The following is a 27,835-nucleotide window of genomic DNA, read 5'->3' as shown; positions in this document are numbered from 1 at the left end:
AAGGACAAGATGACCTCCATGGTGGCATCCTCCCCGCAGTGTCCACAACCTCATGATACTGTTCCATAGTAGCTAAAGGTCTCTTCAAACCAGGAGCTACTGAGGGAGGTGAAGCGACCCAGGGAGGGGCGAGGGGAGGCCCGTGCTCCCAAGCACACCCAGGGCTAGATCTCCACACCCTGGATAGACAAGCAGAAGGCTGTGATGCATCACCATGGCTCTTCCACATCCACTGCTCTTTCTTGTTCCCTTGGCACTGATGCTAACTGTGGATCTAATTGTACCCAGGGTCCCAGGAGAGGTGACCTAGCTTCACATGTGGACATTCAGGGGGTGAACAATAAAGACATTTCCTCTGCCTGCTTGCAAAGAGCCTCTTCAAATGAGTAGAGTTGTGACCTCTCTGGGACAGGCTCAAAATCTTCAGGATGTCAGTGCCTGGCCCACCCAGAATCCTAGGGAGAGATCCCAGGTATTACTGCCATCTACACAACTCTTAATATCTGTAGACTGCCTCATTTAACCCTCTTTTTATTTTTTAGGTCATACTGGCATTTGAACGCAGGGCTTTACACTCGCAAGGCAGGAGCTCTATCACTTTAGCCACTCCCCTAGTCCCATTTAACCCTCTTTCCAACTCTGAGCACTGGGTACTTGCCATGGATTCAATGCCTGCACTAAGTCTCGTGTTGAAATTTAGTTCCCGTGGTGAGGTGGGGACCTGGTGGGACCTTTTAAAGGTGATTCAATCTTGAATGCATTAATCCATTTGTGGATTAATGGGTTATCATGAGAAAGTTCTCTTACAAAGCCAATGTGACTTGTATACTTTCCTTGCATGTGATGCCCTGTGTCACCTGAGGACTCTGTAGAATCTCCACCAGCAAGAAGGCCTTCATCAGATGCAGCCTCTGGAACTTGACTTTCAGAATTTTGAGTTGAATAAATCTTCATTCTTTATAAACCACCCAGTCTGTGGTATCCAGTTACAGCAACAGGATGTAGACTAAGACAGTATCCGTCTCACCATTTTACCTACATTTTTACAAAGCTCTGACTTAGAGGAGAGCTTGTCCAACGTTACACAGCCAATAGGGAAATAGCAAAGCTGAGCTTGGAATGTGAGTGTGAGGTTTTCTGTGGGGTTTACCTCAGGCTATCCTGGAACCTCGGAAGTCAGTTCTGTAACCTCAGAACCCCTCCCACAAAATGCTTGACTTTTTCCTGTTACAGTCAGTGCGTGGATGATTCTTCACACAGACTGTAAGCAGGCTTAAGCCTTGAAACTTCAAGGACAGTTGACAGTCATACCTTCTTAAAAGAACTTGTGCAGTGACACACCTTCCTTACAAATCCCTCCCAAAATTCCCTGTACCCATTCTGGAAAAGTCTTCCCTCCTGAAAACTTGGAGAGTCTGGTGAAAAGGATCGTTTCTTTGTTCATCCATTCTCTTAGCAAACCTTTGCGGAGCAACCTGTGTTCATGTTCTGTGTCGGGATTTGGGGGATACATAGGTAAACAAGGAACAGTCAGGATGCTCACCAGATGCATTGCTAGTCTGAGGCATGCAGGGATTCGCTCATCTTTACAGGACAATTACTTACGCCACACACGTGTGAAGGGCTTTGCTTGGATTGTGTTGAAAGAGATGCTGTTATCATTATCATTCTGGGGAAGGCTTGATCTCTCTTCTCCAGTGGAGACAATGCTTTGTGGGTGTCCTCAGTGGTCTCATCATTTCTCCAAGGACCTGTTTAGCCTTTGTCACTTCTCACACAAAGCCTTCCATGGTGTCACCATCTGGAAATGACACCAGCCTTTTCTGAATCTTAGTTAAACACTGACTTCACTGTCTGGACTTCAGTTATGTGTATATATGTGAGGGTCTTAGCCATAGGGACACGGATGGTATATTGTGCTCAGTGCTGAAGCCCTACAGTTCCCAGGGGCTCTGTCATGGGCAACGAGTAGCCGTGTAAAGAGCTCTGTGTAGGCTTATCTTCAAGTAGCATTATCTTTGCCTGTCTGTCTAGAATGAGAAAAGCCCAAATGTACCTTTTATGGGAAAAATAGTCACAAGTTTCCGGGTACAGGATCTCAGGCCCAGAAGCTCCTGTTGGGGAGGTATGAGATTCTGCCGGCCTCTTGGACCAGGAGTCTGGGGTGGAGGAGTGGCTGGGCCCAACCTTGGGGTAGTCTTTGGGCTGCACCCTCCAGGGATTGGCAGGTGGCAGAGGTTCCAAGCCTCAGGCACGAGGACACTGCACTTTTCAGCTCCCAGCCCTGGGAGGGTGAGAGGTTTGGAGCAGCTGTGGCTTCCAGGAGGCTCTGAGCAAGAATGGCCAGCTCCACCCCCTTGCCTGGAAGGTTGAAAGCAACAAAGATAGAAAAGGTATGCCAGGCAAGTTCTACAGAAGAAAGCTAATGTGTTAATGTTAATATAAAAAAGTTCTTACCTTTGCCCCTGCTACTACTATTTGTTGAGCATCTAATATATATGAAGCAATAATTATCTCAATTAATCCTAACAACATTCTTCTAAGATAGGAATATGAACATTTTTATTGTAGTTTACATACCATGAAAGGTACAGATAGCACGTGCAATTTTGACAGATGAATATGTTTGTGCAACCCGCCTGGAATGTTCCCCTGTGCTTCTGCAGGTCAATTAATCTCTTACCCCCTTCCCTCCCCTGAAACATACAGCCAATATCACTGCATAGATTGCTGTCACCTTAGCTTTGCCTGCTCCTGAAATTTATATAAATGAGAGATTCTCTATGTTCTCTGCTCTTCCCAGGCTCTACACTACAGGAAGGCAGATTGGAGGGAGACTGGAACTGGTGTTGAGGGCCAGCGTACCGTATCCAATAGTACCGCCATGTGGCAAATTGTGACCAAGGAACATAAGGTCTTAGTCGGGGCCTAGGAGAATCAGAAATTCTCACATTAATTAGAGATTGGCTTCCTTCTGTTCAGTTCATTAGTCTGGACTTTCTGAAAGGGATTTGCTAGCAGGTGGCACAACTGGGCTTAGCCCTTTCCTTTTGGCCTCTATACCCTTGCTTTTTACCTAAGTACCCCAGACCCTTTGTTACCATTGTGAGGTGAATGCCTGGTCTGCCCACCCTACATAGGGGGCTTTGGGGTTTGCTCCAGATATCTTAAGCTGCTGGGCCCTCTCCCGGGGTGATTCCTTTTTCAATGGTGCCTTCTTTCAGGAGGACCTTCCAGGTGGCCCTGTGTCTTGTGCCAAGGAACAAGGAAGATGTCGGCTGAGTAAGAGGTGAGGGGATAGTCTTGGGAGGGGAACAAAAGCTGTAAACATGTTTCATGTATGGTTGAGGGTGAGAACTTTGGAGAACCTGAGCCTAATGTGCTCTTGGAGGTGACCCCCCAACATAACCTTGCTTTAAAATTAATGTTCACACTTAAAACACATGCCACGGTTAAGACAGGAATGGTTTGACTCAAAGGATGTATAAAAAGAAGCTATAGTCTACTTGTCTACACTTCTCCAACCAAAGTTCCTTCTTCTAATCTTTGTGTGTTTGTTTTTTAATGTGAGTGTTTTGATCTAGCTCTTTAACCCTGCATCTCTCTACACACTGTCCTTACACTTATACCTTGCAATTTACCAACGGTATGTCAGATGAAAATTTACATCCGTCAACCTCCCCTACTCTACCTCTCGGTGTAAGTATTTTTCTGTTTCAAAGTTTTATTGCTTAGGTCTGCAATTTTCAAATTATATAAACACCAGGCCATACTTATTATAAATTAGAAATAGTGTTTGTAGCAGTTTCCTATTCCTGCTGTAACCACCTGAACATTGTGGACTGAAACGACACACATTTTTTTTTCTCTTACAGTTCTGGAGGCCAGAAATGCTAAAATCAAGATGCTGGTAGGGCTGTGCCTTTCTGGAGGCTCTAGGGAAGAATCCAGTTCCTTGTTTTTCCAGCCTCTAGGGGCCTCCTGGATATACTTGCCTCATTTCCCCTTTTCCCTGTCTTCAAAGCCAGTAGGATAGCAATTTCTCTGGCTGTCCTGCCTCCCTCCTATAAAAATCCTTGTGGTCATAATAAGCCCATGCAGAGACTCCAGGACTGTATTTAAGTTTTCAAGTTCTGTAATCACATCTGGAAGGCCCCTTTTGCCGTCTGGGGTAGTATATTTGCAGGTTCTGGGGATTAGTGGACATCTTTGGGGGTCACTGTTGTGCTTCCCTCACCATTTATCCTAGTTGGTCGGGAACAGTTCCATGACATTCCTGTTGTCCTGCTGAAATCTTAATATAGTCCCTACCATCAGCAAAAGTCTCTCCACTTGAACACTATAAGAACACCCTCTTAACCAGTGTGTCCCAATCTTTCCCACATCAGGAGGCAGGACCAAGTAGGGCTTTCAACTTCACCTTTCAGATGAGGAAAACAGGGGACATCAAAGGGCTTACCTGGGCCCTTCAGGATGAAGAAAGGCCTTAAAATTACTCTACCATGAAGTAGCAGGTGCTAGACCAACACACAACATGGAGGTCCATAGCCAAGCAGGTCCTGTGGGAGCCAGTCCTCTAGGACCAGGGTGCTCCTGCAGGCCAGGTCATCAGAATCTCCTGGAGGGCTTGTCAAAGCACAGATGGGGGTGGCTCAAGTGGTAGAGTGCCTGTTTAGGAAGTGTGAGACCCTGAGTACAAGACCCAGTACTGCCAAAACCAATACAAAACAGCACAGACAGTTGCTGGTCTCTCACCAGGGGCTTTGGATGCAGTAGGTATGATGAGTGGGGTTCTGAAATTTGTGTTTCTAATAAGTGCCAGATGATGCTGATATGGCTGGTCTGGGGACCACATTTGAGATGAACTGTCTACAGCACAGTGTGTACTCTCCCAATAGTACAGCTATAAGCAGATTATATTTAACTCTTGTTAACAAACATCAGTGCCACCAAGAGTGCCTGTGAAAGTCTCACGGTAGTTATCTTGAGGTTAAAAGTGAAGTTGGGCAGTAGACTGGGGTGGGATGGGGGAATTAGTTTTACATTTTTTCTTGTGTATTTTCTTTATTCGTATAAAAGCAATCAACACATATACCCTTCTTTTCTTCAAAAACCTGCATCAGTGTTTTCTTTATTGGATGTAAAATGCAATTCAAGTCCACTATTTTCTAATTAATTTTCTCTCTGATTGATCTATATATTGTTGAAAGTGGGGTACTGAAGTCCCCTGTGACGATTATCTTGTCTATTTCTCCTTTTATGTCTACTAATATCAGTTGTATGTTTTTAGAGGTGTCATGTTGGGTGAATATATATGGAGAGATATAAAACTGCTATGACTGCTTGATGAATTGACTCCTTTATAATTAAATAAAGACCTTTTAATTTTTATTAGCATATACTACTTGTACGAAAGAGTTTCATTGTGGTATTTCCATAGTGCATATAATGTACTTTGATCATATTCCTCTGGTCCGTATTACTTTCTTTTCCCCATCCCCCCTAATTAAAAAACAATTTTAGTGAGTTACATTCTGCTAGTTTCATACATGCATGTAATGTACTTCAATCGTATTCAACTTTCTTTCTCCCCTCTCCCACTGGTTTCCCCCAAACAATTCGTTTTTTACAGTTATGAATAAAGACCTCTATGTCTCTTGTGATCTGAAGTCTGTATTTTACAAAAATTGTTAAAGGAAAATGCTACAGAAAGAGGAAAGAGAAGGCCAGATAATTCACACACAGACATACTGAAATGTTGCCATCTATTTTAATTATTAAGATTAAAATAAATTGAAAATAGTGTTTCTCCACCCTCCAGTCTCACTTCCAGTAGCAACCATGAATGTTTGTGTTTCTAGAAGTAACTAGATAATTTTTTAAAAGATGTGTATCCCTGATTACAAAAGCAATACATGCTCATTGAAATATGACACAGAAAAGACAGTGTAGAGAAGAATATTTCTCAAGGCCACAACTCCGTGGAGAGTGTTCTTTCACCTGACTCTGCCCACGTTCCAGGATCAATATCCCTGTCTTTGGTCCCCGGACACATGTCCTTCCTGCAGATGCAGCAGTTGGCCGCTAAGTGGAGCTGTGGGACCAGGGCTGTGGAGAGCGGCAGCACGTGACCCTGCTGGGGCTCAGGCGCCGGTGTCACGTGACAGGGCCCGGAAGCGGCTGCCCAGGCAGCAGACAAGGATGGCGAGGGGTGGTCGCTGAGGCGGGAGGGTGGGTTGAGCTGAAGCCGGAGCGGGAACCGGAGCCGATGCGGTGAGTCCTGGCCACCTGCCCCTTCCAACTGTCGTCACCGCCTGTGGCAGGGCCCACCTCCTTGTCCTCCCGGCGTGCCAGATGCTTGGGGTCAGGGGACGGGACCCGCCTGGGCTGCGGTCCGCGACTACGCGGCTGCACGGCCGCAGCTGCGGCCTGAGGCGGGGACCCCTCCCGCACGAGGCGAAGGGTCAGTCCCTTGTTCCTCGCGCTGTTCCCCGCCACCCGCGGGATTGGAGTCTCCTGGTCCTGTGTGATAGGTGAGGTCCTGGGATAAGGACGATCTCTCAGGTGATCATCTCAGGCTTTTCCCAGCCTTCCCAAAGCGGCGTGCTGGCGGGGGCAGGTCTCCTTCGGGCCCGGGCTTGCCGCCACCACCGGAACCGCCAGACCTTCCTCGGACAGTAGGGGAAACCGAGGCGGAGGAAAGAGATGGGGCTGGCCCGAGGTCATCCCGTAAGTGGCAGATCTGCGAGCAGAACCCAAGTGGCCCTGAGCTCCAGCAGCTCTGTGCCCCCCCCCCCCCCCGCCCCGCGCCGCCTCCCGCGGGTCCCACCGCTCCCGCCTGACCGCCCTCCCTCCGCCGGTCCTGTCCTTGCTCAGACCTGCCTTCCCCGTGTCGGGCCGATTGGCTCTGGGTGTGGTTCCGTTCCGGCGTGGTTTTTCTGCAGACTCATCAGTCTGCAGGCTTGGTTTCTAACCGTCCTGCCGTTTGGGGTAAGTCATCTGAAAATACGGACTTTGAATTGGAGTATGCCCCGAAGAGGCCAGTGTGGCTCAGCTGAGTGGAGGAGAGGTCTGGCGTGAACTTGAAAGGACATTTGCTTTTTATTTATTTTAACTTGGCAGATTTGGAGACGTCGGGTGATTTGAATGGATGTGTTGCGGTTGGGTGAGGCTTGATAAGAGCACACGACACTAGGAAGAACTGAGGTCTGGGAATCAGGAGTTTTTATTTTAGCTCTGCCTCTTGCTTGGCCAGCTGAGGTACCTCCCGTCCTGGCCGGAGTTGAGGATTTTCATGTGTTCGGTGATGGTGTTGACTGAGTCCCTAGGGGCCCTTCTGCTCTGGCATTCTCTGCATCTCGGTCTGCCTATTATTCAGAGAGATTTTTCTTTTCTCCTTTTGTATATTACACAGCAATCAGCCTTACAACAAGACTTACCCCAGCTGTGCTGGAAGATTTCACCTGTGCTTCTTGAAGTTTCTGGGTCAGTCTCTTGTCCTACCTCTGTATCATGCCCAAGCTAGATGCTGGCAGCTGAAAATGATTTTAATTGTCTTGGTCATGATCAATGTCCTCTCTTGACTGTTGTCAAGAGCTTAGTTTACAATAGTTGTACATTTAGCATGTAGGGTTTTTTTTTGGGGGGGGGTCCTTTGTTTTGCAGTGTTAGGGAATTGAACCCAAGACCTTGCACATGCTAGGCAAATGCTCTATCCTAGACCTTAAATTGTGTATTTAGAATACATTTTGTTTGGAAATGTCAATAAGTAAGAAGCTGGGTCCTTCGAGTTGGGTTTGAGGCTGTTTGGGGTGAAGGCTGTGTGTAGCAGACTGCTTTGGTGACAGTATTCAATCCCCATTCTCCCTTTGTCTTTTGGTCATGTCCCTTATAATTGCTTGTTCTGGAGTCCTTATTTTCTCTTTAAATCAGGTGGCTGTTCATTTTTGGCCTCATCCCTGTGGCAGCCCGAAGTTCTCCGAGGCTCTGAGCTGTCTTTGTCTTTTCCCAAGGCTGTGTGAGGAAGAGGGAGGGATTCCATTTGCTCTGTAATATTCCAGAGACTACAGTTAAGACCAATTGATGGAAGTGCCACAAGGGAAGTGGTTTTGGGTGAGCGTGAAAACATCCAAAGACTTAATTGTCTCTCATTGGAGCACAGCATGGAGCTCCCTTCACTGGAAGTAATGTCACCACTGGGCAGTTACCTTGGGAGATGTCGCAGATGAAATTACTGTGTGGGGTACACAGTTGGCAGAGCTAAAATAAAAACTGATTCCCAGACCTCAGTTCTTCCCAGTGCCGTGCGCTTTATCTTATCAAGCCTCACCCAACTGCAACACATCCATTCAAATCACCAGACATCTCCAATTCTGCCACGTTAAAACAAATGAAAAGCAAAGGTCAAGTTCATGCCAGTTCTCTCCTCCACGCAGCTGAGCCGAAATAAATAAATAATAAATAATAAATAACAGACTTAAGTTTCCTTTTAGTTGCCCCACCCGTCATGAGGTTTTTAAAATGCTTCATCTTTTCTCAAGACCTGGGTGCTGAGGAGACCTTGCTGTAATGACACACTTCTTTCCTGGACCTGTGCTGCGTGAACCGTCTTGTTTCTCCTCACCTCGTGCTGACAGTCCTTTCTAAAGGGCATTACTGGTTAATACCACTAACACCTGAAGTGGCTTTTCTTTTTCCCATAGAGGAAATTCACATTGAGTCTGATTATCTCAACCCGGGCCTTGGGACAATCCTGTATCTCCCTCCTTTGGCCAGGCCTTACTGGCTTGAGCACAAAAACTTGGCCTCCATTTCATGGGTGTGGGGTCCCATGGGTTGGGCTTTCAAAATGTGCCAGAATAGAAACCACAGGGTGCTGTATTTGGTGCTGTTGGCTCACCTTCCTCCAGGATATTTCTTCTGGAAGTCTGACCTTGTCTTGCAGGGGAGGCTCCTCTGTGCTTCCCTGTTCTCTTTGTTCCCTTTTTTCTTTTTTCCAGGTTACTGGGTATTGGACTCGACTTCATGCTTGCTAGGCAGGTGCTCTGCCATTTGAGTCACATCCCCAGCCCTTTTCTGTATTTAGTTATTCTTTGGATAGGATCTCATGTTTTAGCCCAGGACTGGCCTTAAACCTAAATCCTCCTGCCTATGCCTCCTGTTTAGCTGGGATTATAGGTATGAGCTACTATGCGGGCTCTTGTGCTTTTCCATGAAGTCAGTCACTCTTCTCTGTGGGGTACTTGGGGTGCTTATGGCACTTGGGTCACCATTTCCAAGATAAGGACCAGGTCACCTCTGTAGAGTAGTAAGTGCAGAAAGTACTGCAGGGTTTCTGGCTGCAGCATGCTGCTCTGGTGACAGTGCTCAGTTGCTCCTCTCCCTTTATTGCTCCATGGCCATGAATTTCTCCATAGTCATCCCACTTGCCACCTCTGATGAAATTCGTTGTGTGCTGGATAACGTGCCTACTATTTATCTTCATAATAGTGTTGGGACATGGGTGTGTTAAGGACATCTCTCAGATGGGGTCCAGGCAGAGGCAGAGCAAGTGAAGTGATCAGAGTTGCACACTCAAGACCGAGTACTTTTATCTTGCAGAGCACCTCCTGCATACATAATTCTGCCCGAGGCTCAAACTGGGGCCACCTGTGGTCTGAAATGTTAGAGAGGGTAGATAATGTGTGGACTGGGACTCTGGCTTGCTAGAGTCTAATCCCAAATCTTCTTTGTGGATGGCAGCCTCTGTGTAGACCTTGGTTTTTGGCCTCTAAATAGGAAGCTAGAGTGGGATCCTCTCTGAAGTCATGTATGGTCCTAACACTTGGCGATCTTTGTGACTTGGAGTAAAAAGCGAGACCGTTTGCCTGCTTGCTGTGCTCTGCAGCCTGCTGAGGTCAGCAGCTGCCCTGTGCCTCCACAGTGTGGGATTTGTCTGGACAAAAGTCTGATTTATGGAATGTACGTCTGTGGTGGGTTTGGTGGAGCCTTGTCTGATGTCCTTTTGAATGTAGTTCACATAGAAGTCATGTGTTTTCACTTCCTTCCCTGTAGACCACATTCAGCAACCAGTTTGAGTCTTCAGAATTCCCACAACTGAGAGTGTGGCTGTTGAACTTGCTGCTGCTCTGGGCTCCAAAGTCCAACTCAGTGTAATTGTTTCAAAATAATGACTGCAGTTTGCAAATATCACCAATGCATGAACCCTGGCTGAGGTCAGGCCTGAGGTGTACACTGTATGTTTTTATCATCAGAATAGATTGTATGTTCTTTTTATAGTGCTTTATAATCATAATCACCAGGAAGCAGGTTAAAAACAAAACATGGCCAAGTGTGGTGGTACACACCTGTAACCCTAGCACTTGGGAGACTGAGGCAAGGAGGATCAAGAGTTGGAGGCCAATCAGGGCTACATGGGGAGGAGTCTCAAAAAACAAAAAAGCATATTTATATATCTTTCGTTAGACAGTTCTCTCCAGGTTGATGTCTAAATTTAATGTAATATCAATCAATAAAAATTCCAAGTTTTTTTTTTTTAATCAAAACCTAAAAACAACAACAACAAAAAATGCTCACGTGGAATCAGGTTGAGCCAGAGATCTGTGGGGTTTTTTTTCCTTTTTAAAAAAAATATGCTTTATTTAATATAGTGTATTTCAAGATACTATCGTTGCAACATGTAATGAATGCAAAATTACAAATTCATGAACTCTTTCACATTTTTTATATCAAATAACTGAAATAACGTACAGTGTGTGTACGTTTCAGTTTTGACCAGCTGTATTTCAAGTGCTCCATAGCCACTGATAGCTACTGAATTGGGTGGTACAGCTTTAGAATCTTATCTATTGACTCTTAATCCTCCTGTATTTTGAACAAGCGAAGTCACTAGAGAATTGAGATTGTATTCTGGAATTTTAGAAGTATACTTAGCAACCGTCTAGTGCTCCTCTCAGTTCTGTACCAAAGTGATAAAAGAGGACTGGGATTGGAATGTGGGACTCCTGGCTAGGTTATGTTCTCCTGAACCATAATATGTCATACTGTTTTAAAATAGAAACAGTCTTTGAATTAGAAAAAAGAATTTGTCTTTTACAAAAAAAAAAAAAAAACCTATAGAATCACTATAGAATTTTTCTTAAAAGTTGCCCACCTCTAGAAAATTTAACACATCTTTTTTTTTTTTAAAGTTTTAGCAAGGATTTATTTTAGTATAAGAGGATAATGTAGGGAGAAGTTGGGGGAAAAGGGAGTAAAGACTCAACTTTTTTTTTTTTTTAAGAAAAATTCAATTTAAAATTCATTTTCCATGTTACATCAGTTGCAGAGAGTGATTTCACCTGCTCGTTTTCAGTGGCGCATGAAACCTGGTCTATTTTGTAGATTAAAGAGCAACCTCATCTGTGGACACAATTAGAAAACTTGTATGAGGAAAAGGAAGGAAACAAATAGTTGCTGTCTCAATGTAATTTTGGTAGAATATACTTTTGGATTTTTTTCTTGTTTTTTTGCTACTAAACATACAAACTTTTCTTAACAGTTTACTCTTTGGGGTCTGAATATCTTGTGGAGAATTTGACCTTGTATTAATAGACCACATACAATCTATAAACTCTGTTCCTTGTCCTTAAGAACCTGAAGGACAAGATTGCTGTCAACTTTTACATATTACAACATCCACTTTGACAGTTAACAGGTCCTATTAAAATCTCCCACAGGGCAGGAACTGGTAGTTGCAGCAATGGGCTTGGATTCAAGGTTGCATCAAGGGGAGCTCAAGGGAGGGGGACCATGGAGGCTGGCACTTGGTGAGCGCAGCTAGAGAGCAGCAGAAGGAGGGGGCCTTGCATGCCTGTGTGACTGCTGAGAAATGACTTCTGTTGACATGTTTCCAGGGATGGGAACATACGTTTCTCCCAGACTCATCTCCATTTGGGCAACTGTCTATTAAAAAAAATTTTTAACATTTTTATTAGCATATATTAGTTGTACAGGGGTCTTCATTGTGACTGTGCTTACAATGTATCTTGGTTAGGTTCACCCCCACCATAATTCTCCCCCATCACTCTCCCCTTTACCCCTACTCAAAACGATTTCAACTGGTTTCATTGTTCTAGTCTCATAGGAGTATATAAAGTAGATGGACCACATTCACCCTCCTTTACCCTCTCCATTCACCCTCCCCACAGTGGTACCCACATTCCTGGAGTACTGTCTTTGACAGAAGGTTCTTCCTAGGTCTGGCCAAAGATTGGCCTCACTTTGATCTTTGCTTTGACTGATCTTAGCTCTGACTGATCTTTGAGGCCTCAGAAAACAAGTCTAATTTATATGACAGCCTTTAATAGATAGTGTGTATGGCTCCTGACTTGCCAGGCTGAACCTTCTCAGTGCCTCCAACCATTCTTTTACTTGGTTGGTGTCCATCCCCTTCTCGATGGTGGCCTTGACCCCTGGATGTCCACGGTTCATCATTTTTCCTTTGTGGTATGTTGCCTGGAAGAGAACAAAGTACATGGTCAAACCAAATGGTGTCAGCTTAGCATTGTATGCCCTAATTTGGCATTTGTTTATGTTATTGCCTTTTTTTTTTTTGGTACTGGAATTTGAACTCGGCCTTACACTTGCTAGGCAGGCACCCTACCACTTGAGCCACTCCACCAGCTGTTACTGACTGCTTTTGAACTTATCATTAACCAAAGTCCATAAGTAGCATTATTTTTTCTTTTTCCACCATGCATGCAGTTGTTAAGCCACATCTTCCATGTCCTGTAGTTACTTATTAGGCATTGGATCTATAGGTTTAAGTGTTTTTTTGGGTAGTTTTCTTAGCAACCTTCTATGGATGACTTCAGTTTTTATGGACAACATAAAGAAGTCCCTTTATAGCATTTGAAATAAATTGAACATCTGTACCACGGAAGCAGCAGAGTGATTTCTTGGTTCTTTGGAAGGAATTGGGGAACTTGGGACTTCCTATATTCTGACGGTTCACCTTCAATAATATTCAGAATTCATTGGAAGGGGCTCTTCCTCAGATGTTTTTGGTATGTTGGAGGGGGCGAGAAATTAGCTGTTGTTTGCATAAATAATTAAATTCATTGGTTTTGGGAAATTAGAGCAAGAGTAGAGCTGAGTGATACTTTAGTTCAAATCACCTGTCCCCCTTTTTGCATACTTGGTAGCTAAGATCCTAACAAAGAAAATTGTCCAATGTTACAAAGCAAACTGGTGATAGAGGCTGGCTTAGAATCCAGGCCTCCAGTTGTACTCATAAACTAACTTACTATCTTTCGCCTGCATAGCAAGAAGTTTTTAGCTTCATGTGTTAAGATACTTCATAGACCCCCTTCCCTATCTTTTTATGAGTTTATTTATCCCAGAGCTGGGGACAAATGAATTCCTCCAGCATGTGAGTAAATGAAGACTTCATATTTTTTAACCAAAACACTTTGGCATGTGAATAAATGAAGACTTCATATTTTTTTAGCCAAAACACTTTGGCAGTAAAGCTAGGTGGGATTCTCTTGGAATCTGTGGGCCCTTCTGTAGTTTGAATATCATTTGTCCCCACCAAAACTCATGCTGGGGCTTGTTCCCAGTGTAAGAGATGGTGGGGTCTTTAAAAGGCACTTAAGAGTGCCTTAAGAGAAATTCTTAAGAGTTCAGGGGTCTTCCCATCCTCATGAAGGGATTAATGTGGTTTCCAACAGAAAGGGTAATTAGGAAGTGAGCCTGGAGCCTCCCCTTGGTCCCTCTCGCTGTGTGACTTCTCTCCCTCATTCACCCTCTGGCTTTCTATTTTCCTGTCATGCACAAAGCCTCAAGAGGCCCTCACCTGAAGTCCAGCAAATGCTGCTGGTGCCATACTCTTGGACCTTTAGAACTGTGAACTCTTTTCTAAAGAAATTACCCAGTCTCAGATTTTGGTATAGCAGCAGGACCTGGATGAAGACAGGCCCTTTACTGGCTTTCTGCAAAGCACTTTCTTTGTGAGATTGCATGGAGTCCTCCTTACATTTCAACTGATGGGAGAAAATTCAATCTTCATGAATCACTCTGGTGTGGGGTGTGGCCAGTTTCCCAGAATCCCTAGGGAGTGGACCTGTGGGAGCCCTGGCAGCTTGTTTAGCATGGGTAGGTGTTGTGGCCACAGTGGGAGATCTTGTCTCCTCCCCAGGTTTCTGAGAGCACGCCTCAGACCCAGGGTGGTGGCAGGAGTCATGCCAGTCTGCCAAGTGTCACAGGATTTGTATTTATAATTTTTAGTGTTTTTCTGTACTTGATTGTAGACTCTCAAAGAGAAGGAAGGTGACTTTGGTTTTAATCCCCCATCACAGCCCCTGGCTTGTGCGCAGCAGACGTTTCCAGATGCTGACAGCCATCAGGAGGTGTGCTTCCTTCTTTGCTACTCCATAGCTAGACAAGAGTAGGGTCCTCAGCTGTGGAATGTAGGATTAGAGTACCAGTGAAGGCCCTTTTAGTGTGATCTCTAGGGCCCTAGGGGCTTCCATGACTCCCAGAGGAAGTCTCTGTGTCCCTCAGAGAAGCCCCATTCTTTTCTTTTGTGGAGTAGCATTACAGAGTGTCTACTCTGGGGATACTTCACTGTCCACCAGCATACAGCAGGAAGAATTTCTTCTCTCACCATCTTTTAAACATGAACAAATCTACAAAAAAAGAAGGGGGGGTGCGTAGTGGTGGAAAAGGTGTGACACCTGTCCTCTCCATCATAAAGATCACTGCCAACACTCCTGTGACAAGACAGATTAATGAGAATCCATAGCATTTACTGAAAGTTTAATGTGGTACAGGAGCCTTCAGAGATGAAGACTCAAGCACACAAGGCAAACTGTCCATTTTTATGTTGAGTTCAGTAAAGCTGTGACAGCTGGGGTTGACCACAGGGGTCTGAGTAGTGGAAGTAGACCCAAGGGGGCACCCAGCAAGGGTGTCTGTTCATACTTTTCTTGGCCTTTCTGTATAGCATTCCTTCCTTTCAGGACATGGCTGGGCCTCTCTGGAATGAGAAGGGACAGTGACCCTTCTAGGTTTTATGGCTGCTTTGGGGAGTAGGGTTGACACATTTAGGACCCCCTTGGGGAAGAGGATTCCAGTTTCTGTGACTCGCTTCAGGGAGAAGGTAGGGCAGGGAAAGTCACAGAGGCTTGGCTGCTGAGGCTGCTGGTCTCCTTTAGTTCTAAGTGCTTAGCATGCCGAAGTGTGCATACTGTTAGGTGTCATTTTCTGAGCCTCAATAAAGCACTGTGGAGGGGCAATGTTGACACAGAGGTCAGGGTCTTGGTCTCCCTTGTGCTACTCTCAGTACCATATCTCAGTACTCAGGCTGGTGGCAGGTAAAGAGCCCTGGTGAGGGGGTGAGCTCTACTGATAGCCTCCAGGGAGTACAGGGTGGGCTTGAGGTCATGACAGAAAGGAGATAGTCACTTGTGGGTAGGGACCTGATGGAACATCAAGGTTCTCCAAAGAAGGCAGAGCAAAAAAGGGAATTCACTGAGAAACAGCAGATTCCCATCTTCTGAGAGCTTGCTCTGGGGAAAGGTAGATGACTTAGCTGTTGTTTAAGGCCCAGAAATTAGCTCAGAGGAGGGACCAGGTAATGGCCACCAAAGGAATAGGGAAGACTTCCTGGAGGTGCTTACTTACATCATTCCTACTCCTCCCCACTATTGCCTCACCTCTGTATTGTTCAGACAAATTTAGAAATTTATGAGTGGGCACCACTGGGAGGTGGGGAGCATAAGCTGGGCACACTCAGCCTACCCTGTGTATGTTGTACCTCTTGCATTTCCCCTGGTACAGGGCACTCTCGTACTCAGTCCATAGCACAGCTGTCCCTGTGAGCAACTGTGACAATGACTACTTCTGTCCCTGAGGCCCCTCCAGACTTGGAGCTAAAGGCCCCAGCTACTACTGGAAGTCTTAATGCTCACCCTGTCTCCCCAGCTACCATGTCCACACAGAGACTTCGGAACGAAGACTATCATGACTACAGCTCCACCGACGTGAGCCCTGAGGAGAGCCCATCAGAAGGCCTCAACAACTTCTCCCCGGGCTCCTACCAGCGCTTTGGGGAAAGCAGCAGTAGCACCACGTGAGTAGCTGTTACCCTCTGCCCTCCCTGTGGGAGTCACTTTCCTAAATCTACCTTGGGGCAATTTGTCCCCCATTTACCAGTTCCCCACTTTATGGATGAATGCAAGTTCCACAAGGACAGGGCAAGTTACAGTGTCCCTCACCTGCCACTCTCAAGCAGTTCCTTAGTCTTTGTTCCAGCTGAGTTACTCCCAGAAGGCTAGAGGCCAACAAGAGCCTGGACTTAAGAAAAGGTTTTAGAGGGACCTTCTCTTAGATCAGAACTTTTGATACCTCTCAGCCCCCTCTGAAGCCTCCTTGGCAGAGTCACCCCCATCTTCTACCCCATCACCAAGGAACCAGGTCATGTGGCTGAGAAGTGGGAGGAGAAAGAAATCACTTCTGAAGTTAAAACCCAGCAGTTGATGGAGAAGGGGAATCCACTTTGCATTTCCTAAGGAGGGCTTAAGTCTTGTCCCTGGGTTGTCTGTCGGGCCTCCTTTGGGCCTCAGTTTCCCCAGATGTAAACAAATTGAGGAGCACACTGGGAAGCTGTGGTGGCTGTGGGGTGCTAGAAAGTTGAGAGGAAGCTTTTCTACTTCATTGAGTTTCCAAGCTTCCCCAGCCTTCACCTACCTCTGATGTGTCTCAGGATCTCAGCAGCCCATCCTTTCCTGCTCTTCCATTTGTCCTCAAGCCCAGCTGTCACCCATCTGTGTTCCTTTATGGCTTAGGTGTGGCCTACTGAGGGCTCCTTTGTGTCCTAGAGTTATGTCATACCCTGCAACTGCCCAAAGGGACCTTGGGAGCTTATCTTGGAGCCCCTTGCTGGGGCAGCTCCTCTGCTTCCTATGTCCTGGGCAGGACATTTTCTCTTGTGAGCTGGGGTGGACCTAGAGGATATGGTTTGTCCACGTGACTGGCTCCCCACCATCACTTGCTGGCTTCTGATCACAAAGATGCTGGCTTTGTAGCTTATTTCTCACGTGGCATGCTTTTGTAGATTCCCCATTTGCTTGCAGTTTTAGCTGAAGGAAAAGATTGCTTAGAGCACAGTTGGTGGCAGCAAGGACCACCTTTCCTTTCTTTCCTCTAATCTTATCCACTCCATTGTGTCCCATAGGCAGAAGGAGCTGCACGCACAGTTGGGAGCACGTGATGGCTTCAGTTCAGGGCCATTCTCCTTATTGTGAAATCCTTCTTCCCAACTTTTCTCGCTGTAGTTCCCCTTCAGTTTTTGCTCCTCCTTATTCTCAGGCATCATCTTGTCTATGTAATACTTAACCATGTAGGGTCTGGACTTTTATTTTTATTGGGACCTCTCTTAAGTTCAAGACTAACTGGCTGGCAACTTTAAGATAGGCGCTCACAGGCTTTGAACTTCAGCTGTTCTGAATATCACTTTTTTTCATGTTGAGATATAATGTTGTCAGTCCCGAATTACTTTGCCTTTGTTGGAAATTGAGCAAATCAGAAAATATCTTCCTTGCCCTTGTGTTGAGACATTTTCCATGGTATACTTGAGGTTCCTACCCTGCCCTGGTAATGGCAGGTTTCAGTCTCATCACAGTTAGTACGGAGAAAAGGATTCCTTTGGGAATTGGAGGACTGATTATTTCAGCCCCAGAAATCATGCCAGGTATGATTAAGTTGTAGGCTGATTTGGGGACCCTCATTTACCTAAGAGAATCTCTGTTAGGGACAAGTTTTTGAGCTGGGTTCCTTTTCTACCTGTGCCTTGCCTAACCCTGTTAAATAGTTTGCTAAGGAAGAAAGTACATGAGAGTCTTTCCCAGCCTGTTGCATATATATATGCATGCACCTGGCTCTTAAAGAAACCTCAGCCAAAACTCCTCTAATGAGGATACAAGTGGGAACGCCACCATTTCCACAAGGGTGTGCTCAGTGAGGGTTTCCTAACGTTGGATAGTGTCAAGCTGTTGACTGCTTTGATGGCAGCCTCATGTTTGTCTTGTTGCTCTGTTGAGTCATGAAGTAGCAGCTGTTAATCACGCCTCACCGCTTCTTCCCTAGACTGGCAGGTCAAGGCACAGCTGACTGAAACTGTCTGGTCTCTGTAGGTGATCTAGAACAGCCCTTTGCCACATGTGGTCTGCAGGCCTTTCGGGGGTCCCAAGACCATTTCAAGAAGTCTGAACAACAAAGATGTGTTCATAGTTGTGCTTTTCACTCCGGTGTCTTTTGCACTGGTGAGGCAAAGCAGAGGTGGTAAAATTGCAGATGCTGCCTGGTGAATTGTGGTGGTGGCTCCACGTTCCACTGGCTATTGTTGTTTTCACTGCTGCGAAAGGGCAGTTGTCCTTCAGAATGTCCTTGATGAAAGTGTCAAGCACTAAGTTAATTAAATTGCAGCCCTTTAGTTCAGCTCTCTTAATACTCTGTGTGACAAAATGAGAAGTGTTCCTGAAAAATATCAAAGTGTGATACTTGTCTCTAGGCCAAGCCTTGAGTATTTGAGTTGTCAACTGGACTAGCTGCTTTTTTTCTTTTTTCATGGAATACTATTTTTACTAGAAAGAACAACCAACTAACTAAACTAACTATAGGCTATCCAGACCTGAGTACCTGGCATTTTCTTTGAAAATGATGGAAATTAACCCATCAACTCAAGGAAAACAATCAGCAGTATTTGTTACTCACATAAAATTTGAATTTTCAAGCAAAATTAGATAGAACAAGGCAAAAAAGAAAACTCTTGTATCTGTCACTGTGAGCCTGGCAGCTTCTTTCTACACGAAAACTTTTGCAGTGAATTCAGGGGTGACAATAACGAATGTGATTTTTTAATATTATATAATGAAAGCTTTAAATGTTTGGAAGATCTGAATAACTCAGGGAGTCAGTATCTTCCAAATAACTTACAAATGTTAGGACGGTGCGCATGGGTAAAAGGCCCATTCAGTTAGTAAGATCACCAATGGATTTTAATGTGACCGAGTATAAAAAGTTCAGATTTCACAATTGTACCTAGCTTCTAAAACTATCTTGTATTTCATTTTGGAGTAATGTCAAAGAAAAATTGCCATAATTGAAGAGGCTATGTATTAAAGTACTCCTTCCTTTTCCAGCCACATGTCTAGCAAGAACAAAAATCTTCTTCATATGTGTCAACCAAAATAATGTATCACATGGATTGCATATAGAAATACAAAAATCCAGTTGTGTTTTGTTGTGTGAGATGAGACGTTAAAGAGATTTTATTTAAAAAAGTAAGAGTACTATTCTTCCCATATTTCCTTACTTGGAAAATGGATTTGATTTTTCAGAAAAAACATACTAGTATTATTTTTAATTAAACATTTAAAATTTTTCCCAGTTTTAATTTTAATATAAGTAGATATAATACAAAAGCTATTGGGGAAGGGGACCTTTAATTCACCAGAGAATCAAGATACCCTGAGCTTAAAAAGTGGACTGCAGTAAAACTACAGGTTTGCTTGGCCTCTCCCTTCCCTTTTCAGAAAGATAACCACCCTGTGGCTAAGACCTCACAGCCCTGGGAGTTGCTTTCCTGATGCTCATACTGTGTTGGGTGATCTTGGCTTGGAGTCATCTGTGGGAAAGAGTAATTTTGACCAGTGGCCTAGAATCCTGGTGATTGTGAGCTGGAGAACCAGGGAGACCACTTGTCCTACTCCAGCTCCCCCTCTTTGCAGGTGTAATAGCAGCCCAGAGATGGGAAGGGAGTTGCCATGGAGAGGTAATGAGGAGCTAGGGTGAGAGGGACCTGGTCTCCCACACAACTTGGCTCAGAGATGTTTTGGGGATGCTTCTGGTAGGCAGAAGGGTTTGGTATGTTTACTTTTGCACTTGCATGGATTAAATATTTGCCAAAATAGAAGTTTAATCGGCTCATTATCTCCTGGCCACTGGCTGCCAATAGTGTAACAAATCCTTGAGCTGTGTGCTGGGTAGTGCAGACACCACTCCTCATCAAGAGCAATGGTGGCTCATTGATCTTTCTTGAAAATCCGAGGGTGGCAGGAAGACCAGGAGATTTTCTTCCTGAAGCAGAAGGAGAAAGGTTAAAGTGAAATTCCTGTTTAGAGGATATTTAAATGATTCTTACTTATGGCCTTAATGGGTAACAAGTGTTATTTGCTTTTGGTGTCTACTGAATTGAAGATTTGAAGAAATGTGTGCAGTTTTGAAAATTTAAGTTGTCCACGCAGAAGAATCTAGACAACACCAGGGGCCAAATCCTGGGTGACTTAGGGAAAGTAGTACTGCATCTGACCTGTTTCCTATCTGTCAGGAGTTAAATATGCCAAGACAAAGATAGACAGGACAAGGATGAAAAATGCCAAGACGACCAGTCTTCTGGTCCCTACAGAAAGGGAGACTCCCTACACACCCTCACCCTCACCCAACCATGCGGTCACTATGTCTACAGTACTATGCTCCTGTGGGTGCCCTTGTTGCTCAGCTGGGTCTCATTGCCAGGCCCTGCCCTCTGTGCATGCCCTTTTCCTCTCCAGCAGCACACACGTCCTGTGTGTCCTCTTGGCCTCACTCAGGTCTGTCTGCCCGCTCCTCCCACCTGCCTTGTCCCTCTCTGGGCTCTGCTCCTGGGCATTTATGAAGGGACCTTTCCACCTTGGTGGTTATTAAGGTGTCCCTTGCTTTCCTTGAGATAGTACCATTTCCTAGAAGCTGAGATCCCGATCTCTGATGCACACCTATTTCCACCACTACTGTTAACACATGGTTTTGTATGTGGTAGATGGCATTTGTTGAGTGAGGAAACGAATGATGAAATGTGAGAGGCTGTACAATTACAGTCTATACAAATAGAGGAGAGAATTCTGCCCTTGTGATGGAAGGGTAAACTAGGTTGGCGCCTATCTGAAGAGGGCTTGTCCAGTGCTAAGACCCTGTGACAGTTGACCTTTTTTTTCAATACAAAGTGCTCTGGGAACTTGTGACTTCTTATTGTGGCGAACGACTTTTAACTGTATTCACTTTTCATAAAACTTTCTGTTTAGACGATTTGGGCTTCAGTTTTTTTATTTCCCCTATTCGGCCACACCGGTGTGTTCTTCATAGTTAGGATTGTCATCTTCTGTTGCTGTCTTGGGAGTCTGTACAGTAGTCAGGGCAGTGATTGGAACCAGGCCCCAGTACAGTAGGAGAGAACAGGGCCTGTTGGTCCCTCTGGTCTCAGGTCTGGGAGAGAGGGATTCTTGGGAGTGCCACAGTGGTAAGGGGTGCGCTCTGGGCTCAGGCCACCTGGGTCAGAGTCCCTGCTGGGCTCTTTACTAGGTGTGTGACCTTGAGCAAGTTGCTTCCTTATCCATAGAATAAAATCTCGTAGGGTTGTCATAGAAATCAAATGAGATACAGCATGCGGGCTCTTAGCAGTGCTAAGTGTTTAATATTTAGAGCTAGCTGTCTCTGGCTAACTTTCCCATCTGCCTCCTCCCACTTCAGATGGCTGCAGACCTTGATCCACCTGCTGAAGGGCAACATTGGCACGGGGCTCCTGGGGCTGCCTTTGGCTGTGAAAAATGCAGGCATCTTGGTAAGGGTCTATGCCAGTGGAGGGAGGTGTCGGGAAAAGTTTTAGGAGGTAGGTTTTTTTTTTGTGGTAGTATTTTTAATTCAGCCAAGAAAAATAAAAATTCCGACCTTCATTTGTCTAAAGCTGTTTATTGAGAGCCTTCTTTGTGCCAGGCACTGTCCAGGCTCTTTGACTGCATCAAGGAATTTGGCAAAGATCTCTGTCCTCGTGGCACTTCCTCTGTGGGGGAGAGAGGCGTACTTAAAATGGCTCAGGCTGTTGTAGTCTAATGAATAAAAGATGTCTGTCCATTTTCTGCACAGTTCCCCAGCCCTGTCCCTAAGTGGGCTACTCTGGGAATCTTATATCTTCCTTTTATGGTTCACCTCCTGTGGACTGCTTGTCCAAAGCCATTTTGGCTTCAGAGATGTGGATTGTTGTCAGCCAAGAACTGTCTTTCCTCATATGACTTTGCTCTGAGGATGCCTTCCCTCCCCCACATCCCTTAGCTCGTTTTGTCTTCCCACAGACCCGGGAACTTCTGTTCTGCTGATGTGGAAGTCTCAGAATAGACTTATCTTAAGTTAGTCTTCCACAGACTGACTGTGGAAGGCATGCCAAGGTCCTCCTTGATTGCACCCATCACATGGAGCTAATCTCCACCTTCACATTTCTCTCCCAGGCTGGCCAGAAGTTCTGTCACTGAAAGTGTCTGGCAAGCATTTTATTGTTTGCAAATCGAGTCTCCATTAGGCTTACTGTTAATTCTACCTGTCCTCCCTGCAGATGGGTCCTCTCAGCCTGCTGGTGATAGGCATCGTGGCTGTGCACTGCATGGGCATCCTAGTGAAGTGTGCTCACCACTTCTGCCGCAGGTGAGAGCCCCGACCGAATGCCTGTTGGGTGACAAATGGCCACTTGGTTCCTTTACCAGGCTCAGTTCTTCACACAAGCTGAGGAAGGCTGCTTATTATCATGGCATGGCCTCTCTTTCTCTGGTTACTTTTGTGTTCTTTTTGGCTGGTTGTCATGTGTTAAATTTACTTATATCCAGTGGACAGAGACCACATTCTAATTTTACATGCCTTGTAGTGTTTATCCTGTTGAAATGATTCTACCATATGGTTTGTGAGTTATAATGAAAGCAATTACCACGACTTAGCACTTCTGATTCTTAAAAGCATTTGATGCAGGACTCAGAGAGGTGGTTCTAGGATGACAAGTGGGGAACTGGTGCAAGTCTCAGTGTCTGTCACTGTCACTGTCTAACCACATGCTCTGCCCTTCCTGTACCCCACCCTCTCCCAGACTGAACAAACCTTACGTGGACTATGGGGACACTGTGATGTATGGACTAGAATCCAGTCCAAGCTCCTGGCTCCGGAACCATGCCCACTGGGGAAGGTAACTCTCTTAGATGTGGCTCCCAGTGTGGCCTTCAGATAGGGAGGGATGATGTGGGGATGGTGTTGGGAGCAGAGAGTGGTGTTGGGGTCAGCTCTACTAGTGGTAAGCTGTGTGACCTTGGGCTGTGCAACTCCTCCCTTCTCTGGTCATCAGTTTCCTCGTCTGGAATACATGGGGCCTGGCCTGAAAAATTTCCTGCTTTGGCAGTGGGTGAACAGTGATTTTATTTAATTTATTCATTTGTTTGAGAAATGTATTTTAAGCACTCTTTTATAAGTGGCATGAAACAGTTCAAGATCAGGAGGGGAGATTCTCTGGGGTGAATTATGTGGTCACCACTTTCTAGGGGCTTGTGGTCTGTGCAGGAAGGACTATAATGGGAAGAGAAGCCAGAGAATAAGATGAGAGATGAGTGTCCTGACAGGAAGAGAGTGTGCCAAGAGAGAGGCATGCCAGGTGCTCAGCGTGGGGAACTTGATAAGGGTTCTGTTGTCTGGCGAGCCAGAAGCACACATGATAGGTGATGGAAGGAGTGAGGTGGGAGGTGGGAGGGTTTGTGAGGTGTGGGGAGTGTAGGGAAATTTCTCTTTATGGTGAAATGTCTGGAGGGAAATAGTCTACTTTTTGTTCTATCTAGATGGAGAGAATTGAATTGGTACCTGAGAGCCCTAATATTTTCTTTCTTTCTTTTTTTTAATGAACCACATTAAAACCATGTTCTACGGAGAAGTGCCTTTTTAGATCAGAGAGGACACTTCATTTGTAGCTTCATCTGGTGATGCATATTGTGTTGTTCTTTGGGCAAAACGATTTTTCTGTTGAGTAAGAGAAGCCAGATTTCCAGTGACCGCCCTCCCCCCCATAGTTTGGCTGGTCAGGCTTCTGTTCTTTCCGCCTTTCTACCTTCCTTCTTTCTTTCCTCCCCTTTCCCATGCACCCTTCCTTCTTTGAGTAAGATAGATGCTCATAGAAAGAGCATTGTTTTGAACCAGGTAGAGCATAAAGCAAGAAGTAAAGTAAATACTTACTGGTCACAGTTGAAGATTCTCTTTGGAATTTTTCATGAATATACAAACCATATTCATGTTCTTAATTTTTTTTTTTTTTTGGCTCAAATGGACCACACTATGTGTAGTCTTTGGACACTTGCTTTTTCCCCTTAAATGTCTTAGATGCTTTTTTTCTGTCAGCACTTAGAGATTTAACCCTTGTTTTCTCACCACTGTACCAAGTTCCATTTAAGAATGGTCTGTAATTTGATCACTTTCCTTCTAATGACCACTTAGGTTGTCACTAGTTGTTTATAATAGCAATTTGATTGGGCACATCTATTTCTGCATATTTTTATTAGAATAGGTTGGTTCTTTATCCAAGTAACAGCAAGACACTATGAAGGGTCTCTTCCTGATTTTTTGTGTCAAGGACTCCGTGTAGCTTTAGAAAGAAAGATGTGAGATGGTCAGGTAGGAAGGAGGACACCACAGGGCCTGACAGTAGTGGTGATGCCTGTGCTGGGCTCTAGTGATGCCCTGACCTCACATGGGAAGACGAGAAGCCAGGAAGGGACTTCAATAAGCCACACATACAACATCTGCTTGCTTCCTCCCAAAGCTCCAGACTGATGGCACTAGCAGTTTCTGCTCTTGCCAGGACACATTTGACCTTGCCACCTGCTGAGAAGAGTCTGTGGTGACTTGGGAAAAAGCATTGTTTAAAGCATTTGGCTCTCTGGAAGTCTTGATTTGTACTGTAGTGATGTCTGTCTTCCTTCCTCCCCATCTCCAGGCACATTGTGGACTTCTTCCTGATTGTCACTCAGCTGGGGTTCTGCTGTGTCTATTTTGTGTTTCTGGCTGACAACTTTAAACAGGTAGAGTTTTGGTGCAAAAGAGAGAGAATGACAGTAGATGAGTAGAACTTCTGTTTAGGGTTCCTTCCAAGTTAGTTTTGGTCAACAGAAGTGTTCATGTTTTAATACTTTATGTATACAGTTTTTTGTTTGGTTATCATCTGAAGCCCTGGGGTGTAAGGAAACTTCAAGTACATCCTGTGTCTTATCAGATGTGATTGAACCCAGACAGAAAGTTATGTTCCTAACGATAACCATGAACATCTCCAAGGAAGGCTCCCTAGCCACAGGTGTTTCTCAGGCCTCATTCATACACCTGAGCCTTCAGTCAGGAGCCTCTTCCAGTGGGACATCCACTGGCTTTGTCATTAAGGGCTTTTGCTTTCTCTTCTCCTTATGCTAGGTGATAGAAGCAGCCAATGGGACCACCAATGACTGCCAGAACAACGAGACAGTGGTTCTGACGCCCACCATGGACTCACGACTCTACATGCTCTCCTTCCTGCCCTTCCTGGTGCTGCTGGCTTTCATCAGGAACCTCCGGGTCCTGTCCATCTTCTCCCTGTTGGCCAATGTCAGCATGCTGGTCAGCCTGGTCATGATCTACCAGTTCATTGTTCAGGTATGTGCTCAGGCTGTCCCCCATTCTCCTATGAAGTGTCAGAGAAACAAGCAAAACAAGTGAGTGGAGCGTAAATAGTTAACATGTTTGTGTGCGTATATTTAGATGAGTGGTCCTTAACTTCAGCACTGTTGACATGTTGGGCCAGATAATTTTTTGTCATGGGACTGCCCTGTGCATTGTGGGATGTTTGGCATCGTCCCTGGTCTCTACCCACTAGGAATCAAAGGCAGTCGCTCCCCTAGTTATGACGACCAAAAAACCAAAACAACATTGAAATCACAGGCTTAGAATTTTCACAACTGGATTGTTAATGAATGATCATCATAAATAGTTGGAAAACAGGGAACGGTACTAAGATCAAAATAAAAATAAGGGCTAGCGGTGTGACTCAAGTGGTAGAGCACCTGCCTAGCAAACATGAGGTCCTGAGTTTAAACCCCAGGACTGCCAAGAAAAAAGAAACTTTTCTAACCTGTATTTAGATAAATCACGTCCTTACCAACTCCAGTTTTATATTTATTTGTCAAAATTAGAAATCCAGTTACTGTTCATGTCCCTCGCTTAGCCTGGGAGGGCAGGTCTATGGGGTAGTATGAGAGAATGTCTGAACACAGATGGGTAGAAGATGAGGTGCAGAAAAATGTGCTTTTAGCACTGTGGCAGTTTGTGAAAAAGACAATGCATTTTGCAAAAGCAGGTGAATAAGAGCTTAACTTTAAAACAGGGATCTAAGCCAGGCGTGGTGGTGCACGCCTGTAATCCCAGTACTGGGGAGGCTGAGGCAGGAAGATCATAAATTTGAGGTCAGCCTCGGCTACATAGCAAGACCCTGTCTCAAAGAAAAAGATATTTAAATATCCCCAGTAACTCACATCAATACCTATTCATTAATGTGCAGACAACCCAAACATCAGAGTACCACATCCTCACAGAGTCTCCTCTTGGGGACACACTGACGGGGACACACTGTCCTACAAATGTGTTGGACACACTATGTACGTATATAGGAAAGACATAAAACAAAAATATGGTTTGTTTTCCCATTTTTAACAAAAACTTTAAAAAATTGCCTGCAATGATCATCTCCCTCACTGTTTTCTCCCTTGCCAGTGCCTGGGCAAACCCACCCAGTGCTCAGTACTGAGCGAGCCCTCTGTGGGGTGTTACTTCTGTACGGAAACAGTGAAGCCTCCTTTTTTGTGCATGTGTCTAACTGCTTCTTGGCCTAGGACTGAGATCCTCCTCCCTGTACCTCCTGAGTAGCTGGGATTACAGGTGTGAGCCACTATACTTGCCTGAGCACGCACTTTTGAATTTTTTGTTTCCAATTTGCTTCTTTTCAAAAGCTATTGACTGATTTCATTTAGATTCCCTTCCCTGGCACATCAGCGTCTGTTTTCCCACCTTAGCCTTTTTCATTTCGGTCAGCCTAACAGGAACATTACCTCACTTTCACATGGTGATCCAGGTACCTGTTGGTGGTTTCTAGGGAACAGTGGGTCATAAAAAGCAGGTCTCATGTGCTACAGAAGCGACATGACTAATGTAGGTTAGTGTTGTCCTCCGTGAACCTGCGTGGGGTTTTCCTTGTTGTGGTAAGTCACATGAGTAGCAGATATTGACTGCAGAACTATTTTTTTTAAAAAACAAAATGAGCAGGGCTGGGTGGGGAGGCTCACACCTATAATCCTAGCTATTTGGGAGGCTGAGGTAGGAGGATTGCTGTCTGAGGCTGCCCAGGGAAAAGTTAGGAAGACACGGTGTCAAAAACAAGCTAAAAGCAAAAGGGTCTGCAGTGTGGCTCAAGTGTTAGAGCAAGTGGTCGCCTAGCAAGCCACAGGCCCTGATTTCAGTCCCCAGTACCACACAAAGCAAAACAAAAACAAGAACATAAAATGAGCAGCTCTCATGTATTTTTTTTTAATTATGAACATGCAGTTGCCTGCCCATTTCTCTGATCAAACAAGGAAAGGTAAACAGACACATAATTTCCTTTTGAAGCTAGAGCCTTCTTCAGAACCTAGGACACATGTCAGTGAGTGCCAAACGGGATAGGAATGAGGCCAGCCCCATAGACTGTCAGTGTATATCATGTTCAATTTTAAAACCCTGCAGGTAGCTGCACCAGGGTGGCTGACATGATCCGAGAACAGGGGTGAGCATTCGGGTCCCTGAGTCATCTCAGGTCCAGCGACTGGAGGTATCCATCCTCCAGCCATTTATATGTGTAGTACAACTGCACTTTGTGGGGGGACAGCCCAGTTGGTTTTCTGAGAGCAGTTCTGAGTCTGTGTTGGGTGCCAAGAGCAAGCTGTACTGTGGTATGAGGTGCCTAAGT

General features: G+C 45.2%; 1 protein-coding gene and 1 long non-coding RNA gene across 6 annotated transcripts in view; one reads left to right on the top strand and one right to left on the bottom strand.

Annotated features, from left to right (window-relative positions):
• Positions 1–5,751: 5,751 nt before the first annotated feature.
• Positions 5,752–7,015, bottom strand: LOC141417857 (uncharacterized). Its single transcript, XR_012442505.1, has 2 exons — positions 6,879–7,015; positions 5,752–6,742 (listed from the first exon to the last, which is right to left on the bottom strand). It is a non-coding gene; the product is annotated as an uncharacterized lncRNA (long non-coding RNA).
• Positions 6,143–27,835, top strand: part of Slc36a1 (solute carrier family 36 member 1) — a 44,482-nt gene continuing 22,789 nt past the window's right edge. For 3 of the 5 annotated variants that reach the window (XM_020181090.2, XM_020181093.2, XM_020181094.2), the window contains exons 1-7: positions 6,143–6,273; positions 15,967–16,114; positions 21,547–21,637; positions 22,403–22,491; positions 22,925–23,020; positions 24,809–24,893; positions 25,276–25,494. In XM_020181090.2, the coding sequence (XP_020036679.1) occupies positions 15,972–16,114; positions 21,547–21,637; positions 22,403–22,491; positions 22,925–23,020; positions 24,809–24,893; positions 25,276–25,494 (723 nt within the window). In that variant the 5' untranslated portion in view covers positions 6,143–6,273; positions 15,967–15,971. Of the gene's footprint in view, positions 6,534–6,891; positions 6,991–15,966; positions 16,115–21,546; positions 21,638–22,402; positions 22,492–22,924; positions 23,021–24,808; positions 24,894–25,275; positions 25,495–27,835 lie in introns of those variants that run through there. The other 2 variants (XM_074057162.1, XM_074057163.1) reach the window with 2 other exon arrangements.

The sequence above is a fragment of the Castor canadensis genome, chromosome 16 (assembly GCF_047511655.1).
Source record: "Castor canadensis chromosome 16, mCasCan1.hap1v2, whole genome shotgun sequence".
In the NCBI taxonomy this organism is placed as follows: domain Eukaryota; kingdom Metazoa; phylum Chordata; class Mammalia; order Rodentia; family Castoridae; genus Castor; species Castor canadensis.
This window is presented reverse-complemented; position numbering and strand designations above follow the sequence as displayed.